This window comes from Gymnoscopelus braueri (assembly GCF_963280865.1).
Source record: "Gymnoscopelus braueri genome assembly, chromosome: 11".
NCBI classification, from domain to species: Eukaryota; Metazoa; Chordata; class Actinopteri; order Myctophiformes; family Myctophidae; genus Gymnoscopelus; species Gymnoscopelus braueri.
In genome coordinates, this window is record NC_137613.1 from 49,055,013 (window position 1) to 49,076,331 (window position 21,319).

Consider the following 21,319-nt stretch of genomic DNA (forward strand, 5'->3'; position numbering starts at 1 on the left):
GGCAGTCAAATCTGCTCCCTGTGCAGCACAAATCATTGCAGCCATGTTTGACTGTGGAGCCAAACACGAAATAGACACAGGGGAAACTTTCACCAGCTGGGTTTCAATTACTGTTATCTCCAAGTCTGACAGTGGTTCCTGTACTGGCAGAGGGACTGGAGAACTGTCAGATCTGTTCAAAGGAAAAACGTATCATGTGCGGCAGAAAGATCCTGAAATGGTGGGTGTGTGGGGGGAGGGTCAAGTCGACTTCCTTTTATGACACATTCCATTTGTGTGTTAACTTGTCAGTTCTGAACCAGTCAGAGCAAATACAATTAATTTGATACCCTGCTGCATTTATCGCTGCAGGCGGTGGAGTAAAACCCTTCAGTGTTTTGGTTCCTCTCGCCTGAAAGACAGCAATGTGCAGGTGCAGATACTGTAATTAAGAGCGCTCTCGCTTTTCTCCGTATCTCTTCCGCTGTACGGCAGTTTCAGCAGTGTTGTGCTGTTCAACTGACTGTGAAAGTACATTACGTTCTCAGCAGGAACTGTAAACCTATGGGACAGCTGTGCGTTATGAGGATGGCCGCCGTCCAATGTCGCCAAATTCATCACAATCATCATAATGTTCACTACGTCCCCAATACATGTCACCAAGTGTCATTCCATTAGTGAGCAACGTGTTGTTTATTCTACACAAGAATACACATCTGACCTTCTGTTCGTCTGGGGGAATTTGAATTATAATGTGTGTAATCTGCAGATGTACACAGGAAAATATTAACACAAAGATAAGCAAAATATCTTTTATCATTTTGCTGGTGGCCATGGCTTTACTTTTCTCTTGGCTCCGTTTAAACGGCTGATCTTCTGTTTAGTTATGCTGATCCAGCTTATTTTATGAGTCAATATTTGTGTGTGTGTGTGTGTGTGTGTGTGTGTGGTAAAAGACCACCAGAAGGCAGTATTTCGTGTACACATTGCACAATTATGTGAGAAAGCACAGCAGACTAACAGCATCCCTAAGTGGCTCTAAAGTAGTTTCCTAAAACAGATATCCTCTGTTCAACACAGAAATAAATGCATCCGTCTGGGGCGTCTGGGTGGCACCACCGTGGAGACAGAGGTTCGATCGCTCCGCGGTGCGTCCGGCTTGGCCAGGCGCTCCAACGAACAAAATTGGCCGTGTTCGCCTATGGTAAGCCGGCAGGGAAGGACGATCTCTGTCCCTGCATTAGCAACTCTTAAAGGTTGGTTGGGGCACCTGTTCAGCAGGGAACAGAACTGGGAGGGATCGCGGGTTCCTCCACACACGTTACATGTTACCTGCGAAACTCCTCACTGTCAGGCGAAAAGTAGCAGCTGCCGACTTCATGTGTATCATGGGTTATCGGAAGAGACAACTTCCATAGACCAACATTAAGAGTTGGACTATACGCATGGGGCAATTAACATAACGACTAAATTGGGGGGCAAAAGGAAATTGAAAGAAAAAGAATGAAAATAAATAAACGCATTCCCACTTTTCCTCATTAGGACAAAGGTTGTAGTAAAAGTAAGTGGCCAAATAACTTCATTGAGCCACCTATGTATTTTTTTTTTTTTTATCCCGTGATTTTTGTAACCCATTTTTTTCACCCGGTGCCAATTTCCTAAGTGATGATCCTGGGCGCTACACCAGCCCTACACCAGCGCTACACCAGTCCCCCACAGCCTAGGGAGGCCAGGGCCGAGCTCATGCTTCCTTCAATGCATGAGAGCCAAATGACCTTCTTGTCACCTGACAGGGGGAGTTTCCCCGGTAGGACGTAGCGCGTGGAAGGAAAACGTTATTCCAACCAGTTCCCTTCCCCTCCATCAGGCGCCCGGCTGTCATGGGGGAGGCGGTATAGCGACCAGGATTACTACATGTTTTTGTGAGGGTATTAACTACCCTAGGAGACACGGGGAGAACATGCAAACTCCACAGACCCATGTGTTCTTGATGCAGGTTGAACACTCACTGTCTTCCTCCGTCTGGAAGGTGACCTCTCGGCTCTCCTTTTTGCCCTCGAGGTTGGCCAGCGCCAGGCGGACGTGGACGGAGCGGAAGGGCGGCAGGTCTCTCAGAGTGAAGCGAGACGTGTTGCCCTCCACCGACAGGCACTCTCTGACCGTGGCGTTGTTCCCGCCGCCGCCCCCTGTTGGCGTGGAGTAGCGGTAGCACAGGAACAGCGAGTAGGTGTGGCAGCGGGTCAGGTTGTAGCCCAGGGGCTCCCACTGCAAGGCCAGCTGTCGGGGCTCGATCTCTGTGGCTGTCAGGCCCCGCAAGGCCCGCATGGGTTCTGGTGGAGACACAGAGATAAAGGGTTACATTTAAAATGTCATCCAATCACACAACGATGATGAGAAAAGAGTCAACTGCATGGTACCAGCTCAACTCAACTTGATTCCACTCTCCTTTTTTGGTTTTCCATTGGGCAAAATTACCTGGTACTTTTTTGTCAGACTTTCCCCAGCCAGTTCAATACAGACATACACCACATAAAACACAGACGCATACTGTGCATATAAAGACATTGTCATCAGCCAGGCAGTTTGTTCAACGCAACAATGGCAGTTGGACAAAACTACTGCTGAAGTGAACTCTCCTCCATTCTAACCGCTTGAATTCTATAAACAGTACTTCATTGTGCATCGATAGCAGAACGTTTTTTTTGTTGGGACTGTACAGGTGAAATGGAAGCCGTTTCCAGACAGCATTAGAAACAAAGCATTACATTTAGATGTAGACGTGTTCGTCCCAGAGGGACATTTGTTTTCACAGCCAGTTCAACACAGAAACACACACACGTATAAACACAGCAGCATACTGTGCAGATAAAGACAATACATAAGAGTCTCCATGAATATATTCATACAGCCCAGCACACAACATTGTCAGCTAGGCAGTTTGTTCAACGCTACAATGGCAGACGGGACACATCTCCAGCTGAAGTGAACTCTCCTCCATTTTAAACACTTGATCCCTAGATACCATGTTGTACATCAGTCGGAAAAATAGTCCATCTATAATATCTGCTATTTTCTGTAGAATGTCCGCTTATTTTTGCTGAATGTTCACCAAATCAAGACATGCCCAGAATCGCTAGGGTTCGTGGTCACGACGTGTGAGCGCTATTTGTGTGCCGGTCTGGTGTGTGAAACCAGATGATTTTAGAGGCAGCATGGTGTGTGTGATGGTGCTAAGTTTGTTTTGTTGGAGACAACATGTTGAAGAAGCAGGGCCAACGGTACAACAGGCTAGGTTGAATTATTAACAGTTCCATCTTCCTCACTTTATTCACACTATGGGAAAAGCACTGAACGAATCAATGATTGAATGTGCCAGAATTTTCTTCATGAAATCAAAACCGAAACTGAAGCCGAATCATTCTTCCTTCCTTACTTCAATCTGTAATGTTAATGTTAAAAAACACACCCCAAGCCAGAAAACATGGTGTAGTCATGGACTGAATTTCAACAGCCAAATTAACACAATTACGAGGTCAGTCCACTATCACCGTAAGAATATATCTTATCAAGGATTCAATACTTTTGTCCCAGCAGGATTTCCCAGCATCTTCAGCAGACTCGACCTCTGTAACGGTGTCTTCACAGGTCTCCCTAAAAAATTTATCAAGACGACTGCAGTTGATTCAGAACGCTGCTGCTCGAGTCCTCATTAATACCAAGGAAGTGGGCCATATCACTCCAGTTCATAGATCTTTACACTGGCTCCCTGTCTGTCAAATAACAAGACTTCAAAGTAATAATGTAGGTTTATAAAGTATTGAATGGTATACCATCCAGACCACTCAGGTCGTCTGGGACAGGTCTGCACTAAAATGTGAAGAATTAGCTTTCACCTTTTATGCACCACATCTTGAACAAACCCAGCAACCAAATTTCATGTCTCTGTTCTGTCTTTTCTGCGTGACTTTTCTGTTTGCTGCTGCCCAGTGGTGGAAAAAGTACTCAAATGTTTTACTTAAGTAAAAGTATCAATACTGCAATGTAGAAGTACTCTGTTACATGTACAAGTCCGGAATTCAAAGTTTGCTTGAGCAAAAGTACAAAAGTATGGGTATCAAAATGGCTTGAAAATAGCCGATCTACAAGCTCACAACGCGTCGCGATGCGACGCGTTCTGAGCTTGTAGATCGGCTATTTTCAAATAGCCTATGTATAAAATAGGGCTAAAGTGGTTAATGTATGTTTTATAATGTAATAATGTATATCGACAAAGTAACTAGTAACTATAGTTTTCAAATAATTGTAGTGGAGTAAAAGTACAATATTTGCCTCTGAGATGTAGTGGAGTAGAAGTAAAAGTATAGACAATTGGAAATACTCCAGTAAAGTAAAAGTACCTCAAAATTGTACTTAAGTACAGTACTTGAATAAATGTACCTAGTTACTTTACACCACTGCTGCTGCCTGTTAAAGAGGTTTTTGATTCATTTCTTATGGTGCACTGCAACGTTAATCTCGTATTTTTTGTGTTCTATTTTAGCGTATTCTTTTTTTTTTCCTTATTAACTTTTTTAAATTGTATTCAAAGGTCCTTTTATAATCTTTTGCACTCTGTGTTAATGTGCTTAATGTTTTGTGTAAAGCACTTTGTATCGCCTTGTTGTTGGATTGTGCCTTGCTTTTATTCCTATAATAAACACCCTTTGTTCCTATAATGAACCAGAGATCAAATGTGATGTGTAGAGGTCTAATTACTGCTGTCACATCTGAAGCTACGATTGCTTGTGATGTTAAAAAGCGTGTAGAATATGTGCATCCTGTAGGGTGGTTGGGATCAAAAACTATTGAGAGGAGGGAAGGAAGCCTCAGCTCGGCCTGTCAAACTGTCATTGACATTATGACATACTGGCAGTGGCTCAGGAGCGGCCGCTTGGGAATCGGAAGGTTCCTGGTTCAATACCCGGCTCCCTTTGGGTTAGTGTCCTTGAACAAAACACTGAACCCCTAACTGTGTCTGATGAGCATGTTGGTTTCATGGTTTCCTCTGTCGTCGGTGTGTGAATATGTGTGTGAAGGTATGAAGCACTTTGGATAAAGTCGCTGTATACTGTAAATGTACCATTTAACATTTCTTACCCTTGAAGTATGGTTACAAAGACTGACCCTGTCGGAATGGAATTCTCCTAAGTAAAGAAAAGACACATTATCTCATGGCATTATGTCCATAGTTGGAAAAGCAATCAACCGGAAAATTTGTTTTTGGCAAAGTCTGGAGCTGGTTAAATATACCATCCACTTTAAAATGCATGAATTCCAGCCACCTGGAAGCCAAGGTTTTCTTGGGGAGGAAAATAAAGTGTGACAGGCTGAGAAACCAGACACCCCAAAATGTTTTATATTTTGGACAGATTCTTTTGGTTTGCCTCCAACTGTAGAATGAGGTCATCCTATTTATTTTCTGTTTTCCAGGAAATAACAAACTGCCTTGAGAATATCAACACAAACATATATTTTTTATCATTTGTTGCGCCCATCGACAAACTAAAACCACTGCAACATCGATTTTGATTTCAGAGGACATTAAGAATGCCAAGACATCCACTTGTTGTGGTATTCTGTTTTACAACTTCTGCTATATACTGTAATATCCATGATTAAAATCAGGAGCAGCCATTTAGATTAACAGCCAACCGAACAGCACTGAAAACTAACTAAAAAGTGATTAAAATGGTGCAGTATCTTATCAGATAAACCAACGGCTTGGGCTTTTCCTACAAAAATATATATTTTCCTATAGAAAACATTTCCCATTGCAAACACATCAGCAGTGCCAGACAAGGTAGACAGTGACTGCATTGCGTTGCCTTGTCACCCAGGGGGACAGAGTGTCACGTCCGGGTGAAGGCAGTTGACAGGAGTTGTGTGGCTGGAGGAAGGCAGGCAAGGCAAGGCAAGCACATTTCAACAACAAGGTAATTCAATGTGCTTTACACAGAACACCAAGCAAAGGAAACACAATAAGAAAAATCACATTAGGATGCATAAAACAAAAGATACAATACAATTACAGTGCAGACGAGAAAGAAAAAAGAAAAGTAACTCAATCAAAGGCAGTGGCAAACAGGAAGGTCTTCTTCCGTTTGAAAGGAAACTAGTCTATACCCGGTATTTGCAGACAGCAGGAGTCCCAAAACTTTTTGGCCCCAAGGACTCGTTCCAATATTTTCAAAGAGGTTCCTTATTATATAATAGGCTAAGAGTGCCACTCTTATCCACTATTTGCTCCAGATATGTGGTGCATAAAAACAAAATGTTGCTGCCCCACATTTATTTTTTATGTTGATGTTGACAGTGTATCAAAAAGTGTGAGAAGAACGTCATGCAACGTACTTGACAGACCGGCACGGGGGGGATCTTTCGTGCAGACGTACAACACTGTGTCCACAGCTAAGAGGAACCAGGCCCCATCAGTCATATTGGTGTTGATAAAAACATAAAATAAAGAAAACCAAGCTCCCATTATCAGAGAATCAGATCAGAGTCATCTGCTGTTGTGTGAAGGGGTTAAGTTTCTCAGTGACCGACTGTAGTCTTGTGATACCAGACAGTCAGAACTGTACCTACTGTACCAATCATCTGGGCCCAAGAGTTCAAAACTTTTTGTCCCAATTCAAGTGGATTCGATTTGGATGTTCGGTGATAAATATATTATTTGATTAATCAAACTTATATTCCGTATTGACATAATGTTTGCTGAGATAATACTATGATCACAGATCGGATATCAAAGTGATCCCAATGCTGTTTTTGTTTTGCATTACCGAAAATCCAAATCTGCTCTACTCAAATACGGATTAAAAGTTTTTAATTTGGCCCCTGGGGATTTCTAAATGCAAGGTAGCTGCTAAAACAGTGGAGAGGACAGCCACTTATAAACCTACACCCACTGCTTTGGAAACCAATCATGTCACTGACACAATATGAAAGACTGCTCTTAAGACTTTAGATTTTTTACTCTCCAATTGTTTGAACCCAGTTTTAACAATGGAAGCTGGGAGATTGTCCTCAGTGTGTAGCTGATCAAAGCATTTAGAGGCTGACGTTGTGAGTCTACAGACTCCGTGGTTGAACCCCTCACCTGCACACTTGGTCCTGCTGATGAGGGGGGGTCCGGGTGCCCCTGTGCCTCCCTCTCCGGGCCGGGTCAGCAGAACACTGATACGGTACTCCGTGTCCGGCTCCAGGTGCCACACCTTGTAGGTGAGTGAACCCACTCCATGGGTTTCTGTCCAAGGTGACTGGCTGGCTCTGTACTGGATCTCCCGTCGAATGACAGGCCCGTCCCCCACAATAGAGTTGGTGTTGAGCTGGATGATCAGGTAGGTGGGCCCCGCCCGCAGGAGCTGAGGGGGGGCGATGGGTGTGGGGGGCACTGCAGATGAAGAGACAGGGAAGGGTCACATGCAATGCATTTCTGAAGAGATAAAAACAACTGCACATACAAGAATGGAAGAATTTACAACAGGTCTACAACAGGTCTTCAACGTTTTTCAGGCCAAGGACCCCTTAGCTGAGAGAGTGATGAAGCAGGGACCCTAAATACTTTGTAAACTTGACCTTTGGCTCGGTACTTGGTCTGCTCTTTTTTCCCTGTACACCAAACCTCTTCACCAAAAATAGCCGATCTACAAGCTCACAACGCCTCACAGATGCGTCGTGAGCTTGGAGATCTGCTATTTTCGGCTAATGTTCGCCCCAGAATAGGGATGCGAGGGTTCAAGTGGTTTGTAAAAATAAAAATAAAATCCATCTATCTCACAAATATTTGATGGCCCCCCTGTAGCATCTCTGAGGACCCCCTAGGGGTCCCCGGACCCCCTGTTGAAGACCCCCGATTTACAGTTCATAGACAGTAAAGGAATTCTGGACCACATGACAGTCCATATCGGATCAAATCAACAATAGAATGTTCATAGATCAGGGTCCCAGAGATAGTACTTTATCAACTGAGGGTCCTTAGCCTAATGCTTATCAAACTCAGGTTCCTTGAAACTAAAAAGTTTGAGAATCACTAGTTTAATTAAACACAATAACAATGTCAGCACCCTAACCCTGGTTACATTAGGCTTGTGAACAAAAGAAAAGGGAAAAAAATACATTTTTGGAATTTAAAACCAAAGTATGAAGTGCAGTAGATAGATAAGAAATTGTGAGAAGAAAGGAAAAGAGTTCAGTGAACAAAAGAAAAAGTCAAGGATTACGATGTCTTTTTAAAATATCATTATTTCTGCTCTGCTAGAGCATCGAATCATAAAAATCTTTTAATCATCGGGACCGTGAGAGGCCCTTGAACGAGGCAAATCTTAATTTTCATCATAACGACGCTGAATAACGGCTTATTTGCATGAACGATTTGCATAAAAGAACCCTGATGGATAATATGACTCTTATCAGAAGAGGGAAATCGAATTAATGAAAACACATGTTTTTCCTTGTAATTCTAGACTTGCAGAGCATGCGTGTTGCCTGAGCCAACCCATGTAAACAGCTGCTGCCTACACATGCTGCTGGAGGACACACCGCAAACATGCAGTACAGCATTTACAACATATTTGCCTTCATAGACAACGTAGATAATGTATTGACTATAGCATTGGTTGTCAAAGTGGGGTCCGGGGACCCCCAGGGGTCCTTGGGGGGGTTCCAGGGGGTCCCCAGCAAAATGTGTTAATATGGCATCACAATAATTTTAACCACTTTAGCGTTTTATACTTTGAGCTATTCAAAAGTAGCAGATCAACAAGCTCATAGCGCGGCACAGAGTGCCGCGCCATGAGATTGTAGATCTGCTATTTTAGAAAAAAAAATTGAAAATGTGTGCAAATCTTTGAATAAATATATTTTTTTAAGTGAACATTTGTAACTCAAATCTTTGCTTCTGGGGGTCCCTGGAACAAAATATTTGAGATGGGGGTCCGTATCATTATGGGGGTTCTTGACATGAAAAAGTCATGTCAAGCCTAGAATCAAGCCATCCAGGGTCCTGGTGAATCATGACCATAAAAAAAAAATTCTGTGATTTTATTTTATTTTATATTTAATTATATGATATACTATATTTAATAAATACCCTTTGTTTTGCCGTTTTCAAAAAAAATTTTTCACAGAATCAAACGTTTTATGGTCATGATTCACCAGGACCCTGGATGGCTTAATTCTAGGCTTAAATTAATTGATATAAATATTTTTGGAAATGTCAATGGGAAAAATGCATTGGGTATTTTGAAGTGGAACCAGAAAATGGCTGCCACTGCTATGCCCTATAGGACATACTGTAGATAATGTATTGATAGGACTGACTGACTGACTGACTGACTGACTGAGGGAGTTCCAAGGAAAATGGCAAAGTGTGTGTGGGTGGATGGAACAGGTTTAATGGTCAGTTAACACAGAAGAATGCATATGCCATGCAATCATAATGACTTTTATTTACTCTACGTGAGAGGGAGCTTATGCATCGTACGTGTGTCCGTGGGTGCATGTGCCTTGAGCGAGAACATTTGGATGCTTTTCCCACGAGAGAAATGTTGGAGGCGGAGCATCCTGGGGCCATTTGATGAGACAAGTTGGCAGGTGCCGCCTGCAAGCTCATTTGCATAGATGCGTTACATGATCCTATACGGGTATCCGGCAGGCAGTTGCGTAGGCGGGCGAGTGTACTCTATGTATCACAACGGTGTGTGTGTGTGTGTGTGTGCACGCCAGTGTGCTCGCTCGTGCCCCTGTAGCTCTAGTGAAAACTAAAGCACACATAGAACAGTATATCTGCTAGTTTTTTTGAATAGCCAAAGAAATCTAAAAAATTACACAGATGCGTTCCCATCTCCCACAGCTTTACCTCTGACGATGAGCTCGCCGAAGTTGGAGACGGCGGCTCCGCGGGAGGACAGAGTGACGCAGCGGTACAGGTCCTGCTCGCCGCGCTGCGCTTCCACCTGGAACGTCGCCATCAGCCTCTTGTGGCTCAGCCTGGAGAGCGAGGCCGTGTCCAGCAGCACGCCGTTACGCCGCTATCACACACACACACACACACACACACACACACAAAGACACAACACAAACCATTACACTGCAGTCACAGACACAAAGATAAAAAACCCACAGTGCTACACCACTTGTCACACACACACAAAGACACAACACACAGAGGGAAGACAGCCGTGAGCAAAAGCCAGATGACCCGTAGATCAGGCAGGTGATTGTGTTTACCTGAGCGGCGGGAAAAGTCCATTCCAGCGATTGTAAGTGTGCAGTGGCATGTGAGGCGGAAAACTAACATGGAGGAAAGTGGTTTGAAAGAGGGTGTGTGTGTGTGTGGGAGTTGAACTATGAACTATGCGATGCGTATATGTGTGTATATACTGTATCTTGATCTTTTTTTTTTATGTTCTCTTTGACATGCTTATTTATTGTTCGATTTTTCCCACCGGCTCTCCCTGACCCCTTCCCCCACCTCCCACCCCCTCCTTTTTCTACTTCTCCTTTCCTGGACAACAACAAAAATCTCGGAGCTTACGCGAAAAACACTTCTTTACATCTGTGAGCCAGTGATTCTGATTCTGGATGTCGGCTTGTCGAGGCTGGGGCGACAAGAGGCGAGTGTGACACGGTGATGTGTGTTGTGTCTTAACAGAAGGTGTGAGCTGACAGCTCCTCATCTCTCCATGCTAATGTGTCGGCGAACCGGCAATCGGATTCAACTAGCGGAACGGGGGAAAATCAGAAGGCCGGCAGCGCTTCGCGACGAGCTGCTGAAGGTGTGGGCTCTGCGATGCTCGCTCACACAGAGCAGAAGCGGGATATTATGTAAGCTGTCGCTCGCTACCCGTTCCTCAAAAGTAATTGGGTTTGACATCTGAATGTTTGAATCAGTTTAGCAGGGGAGGGCAGGAAAAGTTTGAAAAGCACGTGACACGTTTTAGAAAATACGAAATTGTGCATAAGGCTTGAGGTGGAGATTATTGCCGGTTTTAAAGTTTAGCTTCCCTTTCTATTTGATTGTGCAACGGCCTCCTCTTTTGTGGGAGCCTCAATAAGGCATTTTCTTTCCTTTAACGTGATATATTATATATTTCCTTACACCAATGTAGTTTGCATTCATAGCATTCCGGCCTGCATTGAGCCAGTTCTCCAGGGCATTCATCCATTGTGTATGTATTAGACGGCTCAGGGCTGCTGCATCTGAATTACATCCAGCATTACAGGGTAAGGACGTTTTAAATGCTTTATAAGGCTTGTGTGGTTTTGGCCCCCCTTCAGGCTGCATTGGACGGCTGTGCAGAGCAGAATGTGTGAGCTAACACGCTGAAAACAAATCTTTAACCCTGAAACTATAGCAAGCTTATACAGCCCGTCCAAACTAAATAAATATCACGCTGTTCTGGCAACATAAATAATGCTGCGTTTGAGGCCTAAACTCCCTGGAGGAGAATATGATACTAAATGAGAAGGAAGCATTATGCAAATACTTTGTTTTAGACTTCCTAAACGGAGGCAGGAGTTGAGCAGAACCGATCCAGGCGGGTCCAGAGAGAACTTCTATGGTGCCAGGTAGATCAAAGAGAGAGAGCGGCAATTAGCAAACTCACACCACACAGCATCAACGATCAAACAGACCCCCCAACACAACAAATGGAGAAACAGAAGGAAATAACGGGTTGTGATAAATCTCTATTTTCTGTTGTTTCTACTCCTAATGAGAGAAGTGGCGAGTTGGAGCAGGTTTTGGGATGGCAGGCAGCGAGGTACGTTGTTAATTTCTGTCACAGAATAGGCTAAATCAAATGCGCCGTAGCATGCCATCAAATAACAAACGGAGGCACACCTATGTTTATGTGCATCTAGAATGAGAATTTTAAATATTTAAACGTTGTGCTTGAGAGAGATGACTGTAGGAGTTTGGTAGCCCCGCGCACAGTCGACACTACAAAAGAAAAATACAAATGGAAAAATATCTCATCTCATTTCATGGTGAGCACACGAGCACAGCCACGAGAAGACAAAAACAAATCTTAACTTTTGGACAATAATTGAGGTGCAGAACAACAGCACTCATTCCACTGAAGTGCTGTAACGTGTCATTAAAGTTATACAATGCAGAATCCCAAATAACGATTTTTAGCAACCTCTGCTGGTCACTACCGTCACTGCATACAATTTCCGTAATCCTCGATTACCCAGAATTCCATTCGTTTTCACCGGAAGCCGGAAGCGTTTCAAAAAGCGATCTTTTAATTGTTTTATACTATCTACGGATCGTTTCTCTTAGCCAGTGGAGCATTAGTTACCATGAGCTGTGCTTTCTTTTTCTGTTTTTTTTCGATCTTCCAATCCTACATTATCTTAACATCAGCGTGAGGTTCCTTTTTGTTATAGCGCGGTAGTTCCTGGCCAAACAGGAAACCGTTGCGGTAGTTCCTGGGGACGTCGGCCACGACGTCATGACGTTGGCCAGGAACGTCATTTCCCCGGGAAAGTCCCCCCAGTCCACTTTCAATAGAAAATATATAAATAAAAGGCTTCCGGGGGTGAAATTCACGGAGTGGGTGTTGTGAAACTTTTGCCACTCGCAAAAGATATACAATTTAACTTTAGTTTTGTTGAAAACGTTACCTAGTATTACTTTAAAGCTGTCACCATCATCACAATCTAGTCGACGATTATTGTTATACAAATAATTGAGATTTTTCATTGACAGATAGACCAGTCATTTAAATGCGTTTTCGGCAGTGAGCATTGGAACATGTGAATAAATATTACGTTTCTGTTTGCCTTTTAGGCTTTCTAAACAGAAATTGCACAGGGCAGATATGACAAATAACAATAATAAATACAAGGAAATGACTGACAACGACCGCAACCAATAATCAAAATAAACAATGTGCTATGGCCAAAACATGCCAGATACGTAATAATAATAATCTGGAAAACAGCCAGTCTACAAGCTTACAACCGCGTTGCATGGCCCTAAATGCCCATAACAGGGACACCAGGTTTTTTTTATGCTTATTCATAATATATCTTTTATATTTGTCTTCTCAAAGTTTTAACCTGTGCCCCCCCCCCCCCCTCTTTTTGAGATGTGTTTTTAACTAACCTTGCCTGTATGAGCTATGGGATATCTGAATTTCCCCTCTGGGATTAATAAAGTATCTATCTATCTATCTGTCTGTCTATTTATCTATCTATCAGTGGCTAAAAGAGTGTGAACAACATGGAAATAATGATGTAAATATGACATTTCTGTTCATTTCATCCATCTGTTTTTATACAGATGAATGGAAATGATTCTAATGATTGCAAAAATAATTGCGATTACCTTCAAGCCGATCAAGCGTTTATGTATTAATTGTGGCAGGCCTACGTATCATAACATCAGACTGCAGCTCTCACCTCCAGTAAGATGGGCTCTGTTTCAGCAGTCTTACCCAGTGGTGGTAAAAGTACTCAAGTTTTTTTACTTAAATAAAAGTAACAAAACTGCAATGTAGAAGTACTCTGGTAAAAGTAATGAGTAAAAGTACAAAAGTTTTGGTATCAAAATGTACTTAGGGACCAGTCGAAATTTACATAAGGGGGGGCATGGAGGAAATGTATGTGCCCTGATCTAAAATGCCATGACCCTCCCTTTGACAAAAAAAAAAAATCAATGACCCTCCCCAAGTGATTACAAAAAAAAGAGTAACCCTCCCCGCCTAGAAGTGTCACGATATATTGTGTCACGATATAGCCTATCGTGGTATTAAAATGTGATGATAGGTATTGTCATGATGTCATACTGTATCGTAATATTTTTTTAATTGTTTTTTTAATAAAAAAAAAACACTTTCTTTTTTTTTGCCGGTGAAAGTTAGGAGTTTTTACTGTATGATATGAAATGTAAAGCTTATCATAATTATAGTAATTATTAATCATGTCCTCCATCATATTCAAGGTATTTTGGAGAGAAATGAAACAGACTCCAGTCAGTCACTTTCAGTTTAAAGCACTGCAGAGGGGAGGTGTTGTGTGTCAGCTGATGCTCGTTGACGCTCGTTAATGTGACATGCATCTGCACTCTCAAATAGGCCTACATCTAATCTAAGATTGTATTATACTGTATCTGGTATTATAGATTTTTTTTAGCTGTTGGAAATAACTAGGCTGCACTTGGTTGGTAAAGTCCAGATGACAAAAATATGATGTTTGTGGAATTAAAGTTATGCAGTCTTATATTATATTATATTTGTTATATTAGTGTCTATCTGTCCTCTGAAACAATGGGTTTATAGTTAGTGAGAACTTCACTTCTCCATTAAGCTTGCACAAATGTATTTATTTGTGTGTACAAAGCACTTTGTAATTGTTTCTAACTTGCTTTATAACGTTATTTATAAGATGATGGCCAATGTTGATGATACATGAGAAAAGAACATTAATAATATATCATATCGATATCATGCCCAACATGTATCGTATTGTGAAATTCTTGACACCCCTAACCCTCCCCATCAAATACAACATGACATTTAAAACTGATATGTCCAATGTTTTGCTTTCCACATCGATTAGAACATTGCTGTAGTGTAGTCAGTCTTGCTAAATGCACAGTGTATCTGTAGTAGTGGTAGCAGAATGGATAGTGTTCTCATCTTACATGTGGGAAACCCATTGAATCCTGGTCAGATTGAAGAAAGTTGAATATTTGGTAACCAGTAGTTTAAAACTTTTGTCACTCTGCCCTTTTAATTATCAACTACAGTGACTACAACTACACTGTTGCCTACATAAAACAAATTAGGCTATCAATTAGGGCCTGATGCTTCTGGTTTTACCTGTGGAGCTAGGCATCTATACACAACTGTCCATATAGATCCACATTAATCACATGCACAGAATTACTTCAAATGATTATGAATATCCAGTTATAGTAGGCCTATTTATAATGCAGCTCTCCAATAACGCCTGTTGAAGTTTTGCTTAATTGTTCAACCACCATCGTTAAGACGCTGAATAGATTTGACTGGGTCGTTCACACTCGCTGTGCGTTGATGGCTTGTTAACGACCGTCATTGATTCTAAATAGACAAGGTGTTACTTGATTTGAATTCTTTGTATCTTTTGAAATGGAGAGGGGTCATTGACCACTGTTCTGCTGTACTAAAAAGGTATATAAAAAACGGACTATTTTATCAATTCAAAATTGCATGACCCTCCCTTGGATTCAAAGTAAAATTTGCTGACCCTCCCTTGGACCAAAATTAGAAAGGCATGACCCTCCCCTATTTTCCTCCATGCCCCCCCTTATGTAAATTTCGACTGGTCCCTTAAAGTACCAAAAGTAGAAAGTCAAAATCTACAAAGTAACTAGTAGCTTACGTTTTCAAATAGTTCTAGTGGAGTAAAAGTATAATATTTGCCTCTGAGATGTAGTGGAGTAGAAGTAAAAGTATTGAACATTGGAAATACTCCAGTAAAGTAAAAATAGCAAAGAATTTTACTTAAGTACAGTACTTGATTAAATGTACTTTACACCACTGGTCTTACCTCCAGTAAGAAGGGCTCTGTTTCAGCAGTCTTGCCTGTAGCCAAACACTGGAAGGTGGCGTTCTGCCCAGCGTTGACCTCCACATCACCCAGCCGAGAAAAATGTGGCACCTTGTCTGTGGAAGAACACCAAACAACAACAACAACATGGACATAAACACTCTGGTGAAGTGGCAAATCTGGAGATCTGTATAACTTCATGGAATTCATGTTATGCATGTTACACGTGTAAAGTGTAATCTAATCAATGAGCCATATCACGTTTAACTAAATGTTTACTTATTGGTTGTGCTTCTGTTTTGTATATTTTCACTGTAATGCAGGAACCTCACAGACACAAGTTGTGTGCATGTATGTGCAAACATGCAGCTGAACACTGATTAGTGTTAACGAGGAGGATGGAGAAATGAACAGGGAACTAATCGGTCCAGCTGCTCATCAACCATGGTGAGCGTGTTGATTGGTGTCAGCAAAACCTGCTGTCAATAAAACCAGGGGAAATTGGGGTTTCATTTTGCTCTCCCTTCATTCCTAGTGGTGTGCTGTTTATGAAAGTAAGTTTTTATGCTTTTTTCCTTCTTACTTTGTTAAAATAATCATATGTAGATGTAGCAAAACTTTGCATGCATGCTGCCAGTAGGCCCCAGAAGTACCGCCGCAATCTTTAAAGTTTTTCACTGGTTTTATACCTTTTGAAATATTTTCCTCATCTTAAAATTAAAGGCAAAAGGGGGCTGTGATACAATTGAAACCTTGGCCATGTATCTATTGTCACACTATTGAATGCTGTGATCTCTGGTACTTGAATTGCGTGTATGAATGTATTTTGTCTAACATCTGACCACAATCAAATTTCCCCTGTGGAACAAGGATTTGAATTGAACTGAGTGTTCATGTTTAACCCATTGAGACCAGGAACGCATCTGTGTAATTTTTTGGCTAGTCAGAAAACTAGCAGATATTCAAGTGCCACGCCATGTATCAACTTGTAGATCTGCTATTCTTTTGAAAAATCTTAAATTTGTGCAAATCTTTGAATATAAATATACATTTCTTAACTAAAATCTTTGCTTTTTGGGGTTCCTGGAACAAAATATTTTGAGATTGGGGGGTCTGTGGACAACTGCATATCATTTTGGGTGGTGCTTGACATGAAAAAGTTTGAGAACCACTGATATTATATTAAAAAAAAACGTTAGGATTTCAAAGACATTTGTAGAATCCCCAGAAGCAAAGATTTGAGTTAAAAATTTAGTTTAAAAAATATATATTCAAAGATTTCCACAAAATGTTAAAATGACAGACACGTTCCTGGTCTTAATGGGTTAATCACATCCTTCTTAACTACACCATCTCTCTCTCTCCTCCAGGTCTCTCTCTCTCCTCCAGGTGTAAAATGTCAGTCTTTAAAGCGGGTTTATTGAGGAACGTTCTGACACCGGAGCGGATCCCATCGTTCATCATCCCCTCGCCCTCCAGGTCTCCTCTGTGTCTCCTCTCCCCATGCGGTCGACGACACCAACCGGACCGACGCAGACTGCTGTCCCAGGACTCCACGGAGAACCCCGACTACCAGCAGCACCTCGCTCTTCCGGCGCCATCGCCCGCGCAACCCTATCCTCTCCGTCCATCACCGTGTTTCACGTGGCTGGGACGTCACCGCCGCACTGGCCACACCACAGAGGACATTTTACACCTGGAGGAGAGAGAGAGACACCGCCGCACTGGCCACACCACAGAGGAGCCCGAGGTGGCGAGGGACACGGACCTGTCCACACGTGCGGCCATGTCTCTGGAGCACGTGGAGAAGGTGACCACGCCGTACGGGTTCCGGGCTGTGCTCGCCGAGAGCCCCTGCACGCAGCGCCGGGAATCCCTGTTTCACAAGGGTCAACGGCGTGCCCTGCCAGTGGTGGAGGTCACGCGCACCGAAACTGACTTTGCGTTGTCTTCCGATGACTCACGCCAGGCTGAAGAATCTGCAGCAACTCGTGGGGTTTCCCCTTTGCGTCTCGGCCCTGTTAAAGCTCTGGGCCGCCAGATGATGCGTGCCGCCCGCAGAGCTCTGACCCCCGACAGGGGAAGACGGACGGAAACCGACCACTGATTTTAAGTGTTTATCATGACATGATTGCACATTTAATGTAAGATTTATTTTTAACATGAGATTTTAACTTTATAATAAAGTACACTATTTTTAAATTTGTCCTTTTTAAGTTGAGTGCTTTCCCATGTGTTGCACACATGTGAATGGCTAGGTTCTAGGTTATATGGTCACTTAAGTAGGACAGTCAAGATGCTATGATAGCAGTGTTGATTTTGACCGCACATTTGGTTTGGTTTTAGTCAGTCTTTTAACTAAAATTCCACCTGAAATGTTTTAGTTGACTAAATATAAGATTATAGTCTACTAAATCTACAGATTTAGTCGACTAAAATGTATTTTGGCAGGCCTTGATGGCGTCTTAATGGCTGATTTTACACCTGGTTGCATGCTGAAAATAGCCGATCTACAAGCTCACAACGTGTTGCAACTTGCAGTGAGACGCGTTGTGAGCTTGTAGATCTGCTATTTTCAGAGCGCAACAGCTCTACTGGATCTCTTCTCCACTAGTCCCTCCCTAACATTTTAGTCTAGTTTTATTTGTTGACAATTGTCAATATATTTAGTTTTAGTCATCATAGCTTTGTTTTAATTTAGTTGTCAGTGAAAAAAGGTTGTCCACGAACATTTTTAGTCATAGTTTTAGTCGACGAAATCAACACTGTATGACGGCTTGCCTGTGGTAGTTAAAGCTTGGCATCAAAATTGTCTAGGGTGACAAACCGTAAGCGGTGAACAGATACAACAGTGTCCTGAAGTCCACATGATGTGTCTTTAACTGTGTTGTCTTTAATTTAAGAGATGGATTCAGTTCAATGGGCTTGGCCACTTGTCAACAGCCCAGAGAGTCGGATATACACAAAGAAACGGTGACCGTACAACTATTAAATTGGGTCTGACAGGGAGACCGATTCCCTTTTCTGTTTCTCAGCAGTACCAAATGTTTTACTCTCCAGGCATCACACACTACTTCTGGCTTTCAGCCTCAATTACTTTTACATCCCCATTAAAAATGCCAGTAAATCCTTATTCTGAGCTTTTTAGCCCAGACGTTCCCATCTCCATAACGGCTCAAAGCTCTGCTGGACGCTCTCCAACAGGATGTATATTAATGGATGATGCTGAGATGCAGAACAAGGCTAATTTTCTTAAGTACCTGCACTCTATTTCTCACAGTGAAAATGTGAGCACTAAAACGAAGGGGTGCATTTATTAGACGAGGAATATTTGTTCAAACGGATGCCTGTACGGGGGGGGGGGTGAAGAATAAGGTATTGTCACTATTTTATTTTCCTATAATGACCTACCCAAAATAGGGCTGCAAGGGTTAAGTATCAACCGGTGTGAAAAAAATTCCATGGCAGTCAAGTAAGTCACACTCGGTCTCAGTTTATTAAATGTAAATGGTGTTCGTTAGCTTCTGTCACTTGTTTAGCTTTTATAGAAGTGAAGTAAGGCTTTCTGTCATGTTTCGTAGGTGCACAGTGAAAGGGAAAAGGTCAGAACTCCAGCAACACTTGTAGGATATAGAACAACTTTCATAAAGTAGTAGTAAAGAAGTGTTGCTGAGTTTTGACTTGTTGAGGTTTGCTTTGCTGGTGGTGCTGAGTTATAAATGACACCATATTGGAGTTGGGGCTCTATTTGAAGACTCATCAGGTCATGCCAAGGTCAAACTAAAGCCTGAGTTATACTTGGTTGTGTGCGCGTGTCATGCAATAAGTATAAATCGGGTATTAAGTGTTGCAGGATAAATCCTGTAATCTCCAACACGTTTGCTTTCACAGAGGTTGTTGAAGAAATAATCCACACTACACTTGCTTATTAAAATCGAATGTCTTACAGTTGACTCTTTCCAATAGCTATATAAGATTGTGCTGCTTGGTTGGGAACATAAGCTGCATTTCTAGTTAGTTGGCAGACATATATGTTTTTATTAAAGCTGCTGGCCCTAAAATCTCAGACAGTGTCCTCAAAGCAGCTGAGCAGGAGTATTATTTTTCAATCTCTGCCTCTCCCAAGCGGTGGTCCCCACAGGCTTCAAGATGTCCACGATTGAACCAAGGTCCTTGGTTCATTCCTGCCGTTGGATACATTTGCACTGTGAATCTAAACTATTTCATTGTCACTTGTAACTTCCATGCCTACAGTATGTAGCACAGAAGATGCATTGTAAACAGAAGGCTGTTAGTTCAAATCCAACAGTAAGGTTTCTTTTTTCAAGTTAGTATGCAAGAGTTTGATTGAATACTTTATTAGTCAGAAATGTAAACAGCAGGTGGTACAGTAGGACATTAAAGCCAAAAGGATAACACAAAAAAGTCCTGGGGACTCGTTTCCATTGTGGTCCTATGCATTCAATTCATCAACATAGCATACAAAATGAACACAATAATACATGTCATCAACAAATACAAACACTATATGTACAAAAGAGATGGTAAAATTACATTTATTTCCCCTTTTGGTCTCCTGATGTTTTTTCAGGCCAATTTAGAAGGAAACCAGTGTTACAGAATCAGAATCAGAATCAGAATCAGTTTTATTGTCACATCACAGGTTTACAAGGTAAAAAAGTGGGTGAAATTCTTTTTTGTACATCGTTCCCATCGCAACGTTAGTTTCCATAGAAAGAAGAGGGGGGGGGGAGAAGAAGAGGGTGGGGGGCAGGTGGGAAGGAGATCAAAAACAAGAGAGCAACAGAAGGCCAGACAAGTTATCTACATATTTACAAATTACCTGAGATAATAAATAAAACTAAAAAAACTAAACTAAGGTGCCTGAGCATAGCAGCAATGTATTGTACTGTGCATGTTATACTTATATTGTGCATGATAGACAAGGACGTTAAGGTGCTTAAGGAGCACAATAAAAAGACCCAAAAAAAGTCAGTGCGTTATACAAGGGATTAAGGTGCAAAAGGTCAGTGCGTGTCCACCTAGAGTGGACTGACCCTAGTATAATCCGCATGTAGCTCCATGAGGGAGTGCAACAAAAAGTCATTTGTACCTGGTGTAGTCCACAGGTGTGTCCGAGGGGGGGGCTAAAGTCCAAGTCATTGTCCCTGGTATAATCCACAGGTGTGTTCAGGAAGAGCCAGAAAAGTCTGCGCCGCCTGCTGTCAGGCTGCTGAACTCATCCAGGCTTATGCCCCATTCAGCATTCTGACAGCGGCTGGATTGAAACTACACCAAAATCTGGTGGTGGAACTCTTGATACTGCGGTAGAGCCCCTTGCCCGGTCGCGGTCGTTGTAGGGGGTTGAACAGTCTGTGACTTGGGTGGTGCTTGTCCTTGATGATGCGCTTGGCTTTGACCACGCACCGCTTTTTGTACAGTTCCTGGAGCGCTGGGAGCTCGATTCCCATTATCCGCTCTGCCGATCGCACTACTCGTTGTAGGCTGACCTTTTCTCGGGCAGTGCAGTTCCCGTACCAGGCCGTGACACAGCCTGTTAGGATGCCTTCGACAGAACTGTTGTAGTACAGCCTGAGGATGCGACGTCCTACTCCGAGCTTCTTCAGGCGGCGGAGCCAGTACAGTCGCTGCTGAGCCTTTTTTACACATCCTTTAATGGATGGTGGCAGAGCAGCAGAATGAGAACTGTCCCATGTTTGTTCTAAATTTGGGGTGGTACCAGATCATAGTCGCT

The 21,319-nt window shown here is 42.4% G+C and overlaps 1 protein-coding gene across 1 annotated transcript in view; it reads right to left on the bottom strand.

Moving 5' to 3' along the window:
• Positions 1-21,319, bottom strand: part of LOC308094548 (receptor-type tyrosine-protein phosphatase U-like) — a 166,384-nt gene that overhangs the window by 50,363 nt on the left and 94,702 nt on the right. Inside the window, exons 5-8 of the mRNA XM_080441272.1 lie at positions 15,565-15,680; positions 9,878-10,049; positions 7,118-7,411; positions 1,989-2,309 (exon numbers count right to left, since the gene is read on the bottom strand). Coding sequence (XP_080297398.1) covers positions 1,989-2,309; positions 7,118-7,411; positions 9,878-10,049; positions 15,565-15,680 — 903 coding nt within the window. The remainder of the gene's footprint in view (positions 1-1,988; positions 2,310-7,117; positions 7,412-9,877; positions 10,050-15,564; positions 15,681-21,319) is intronic.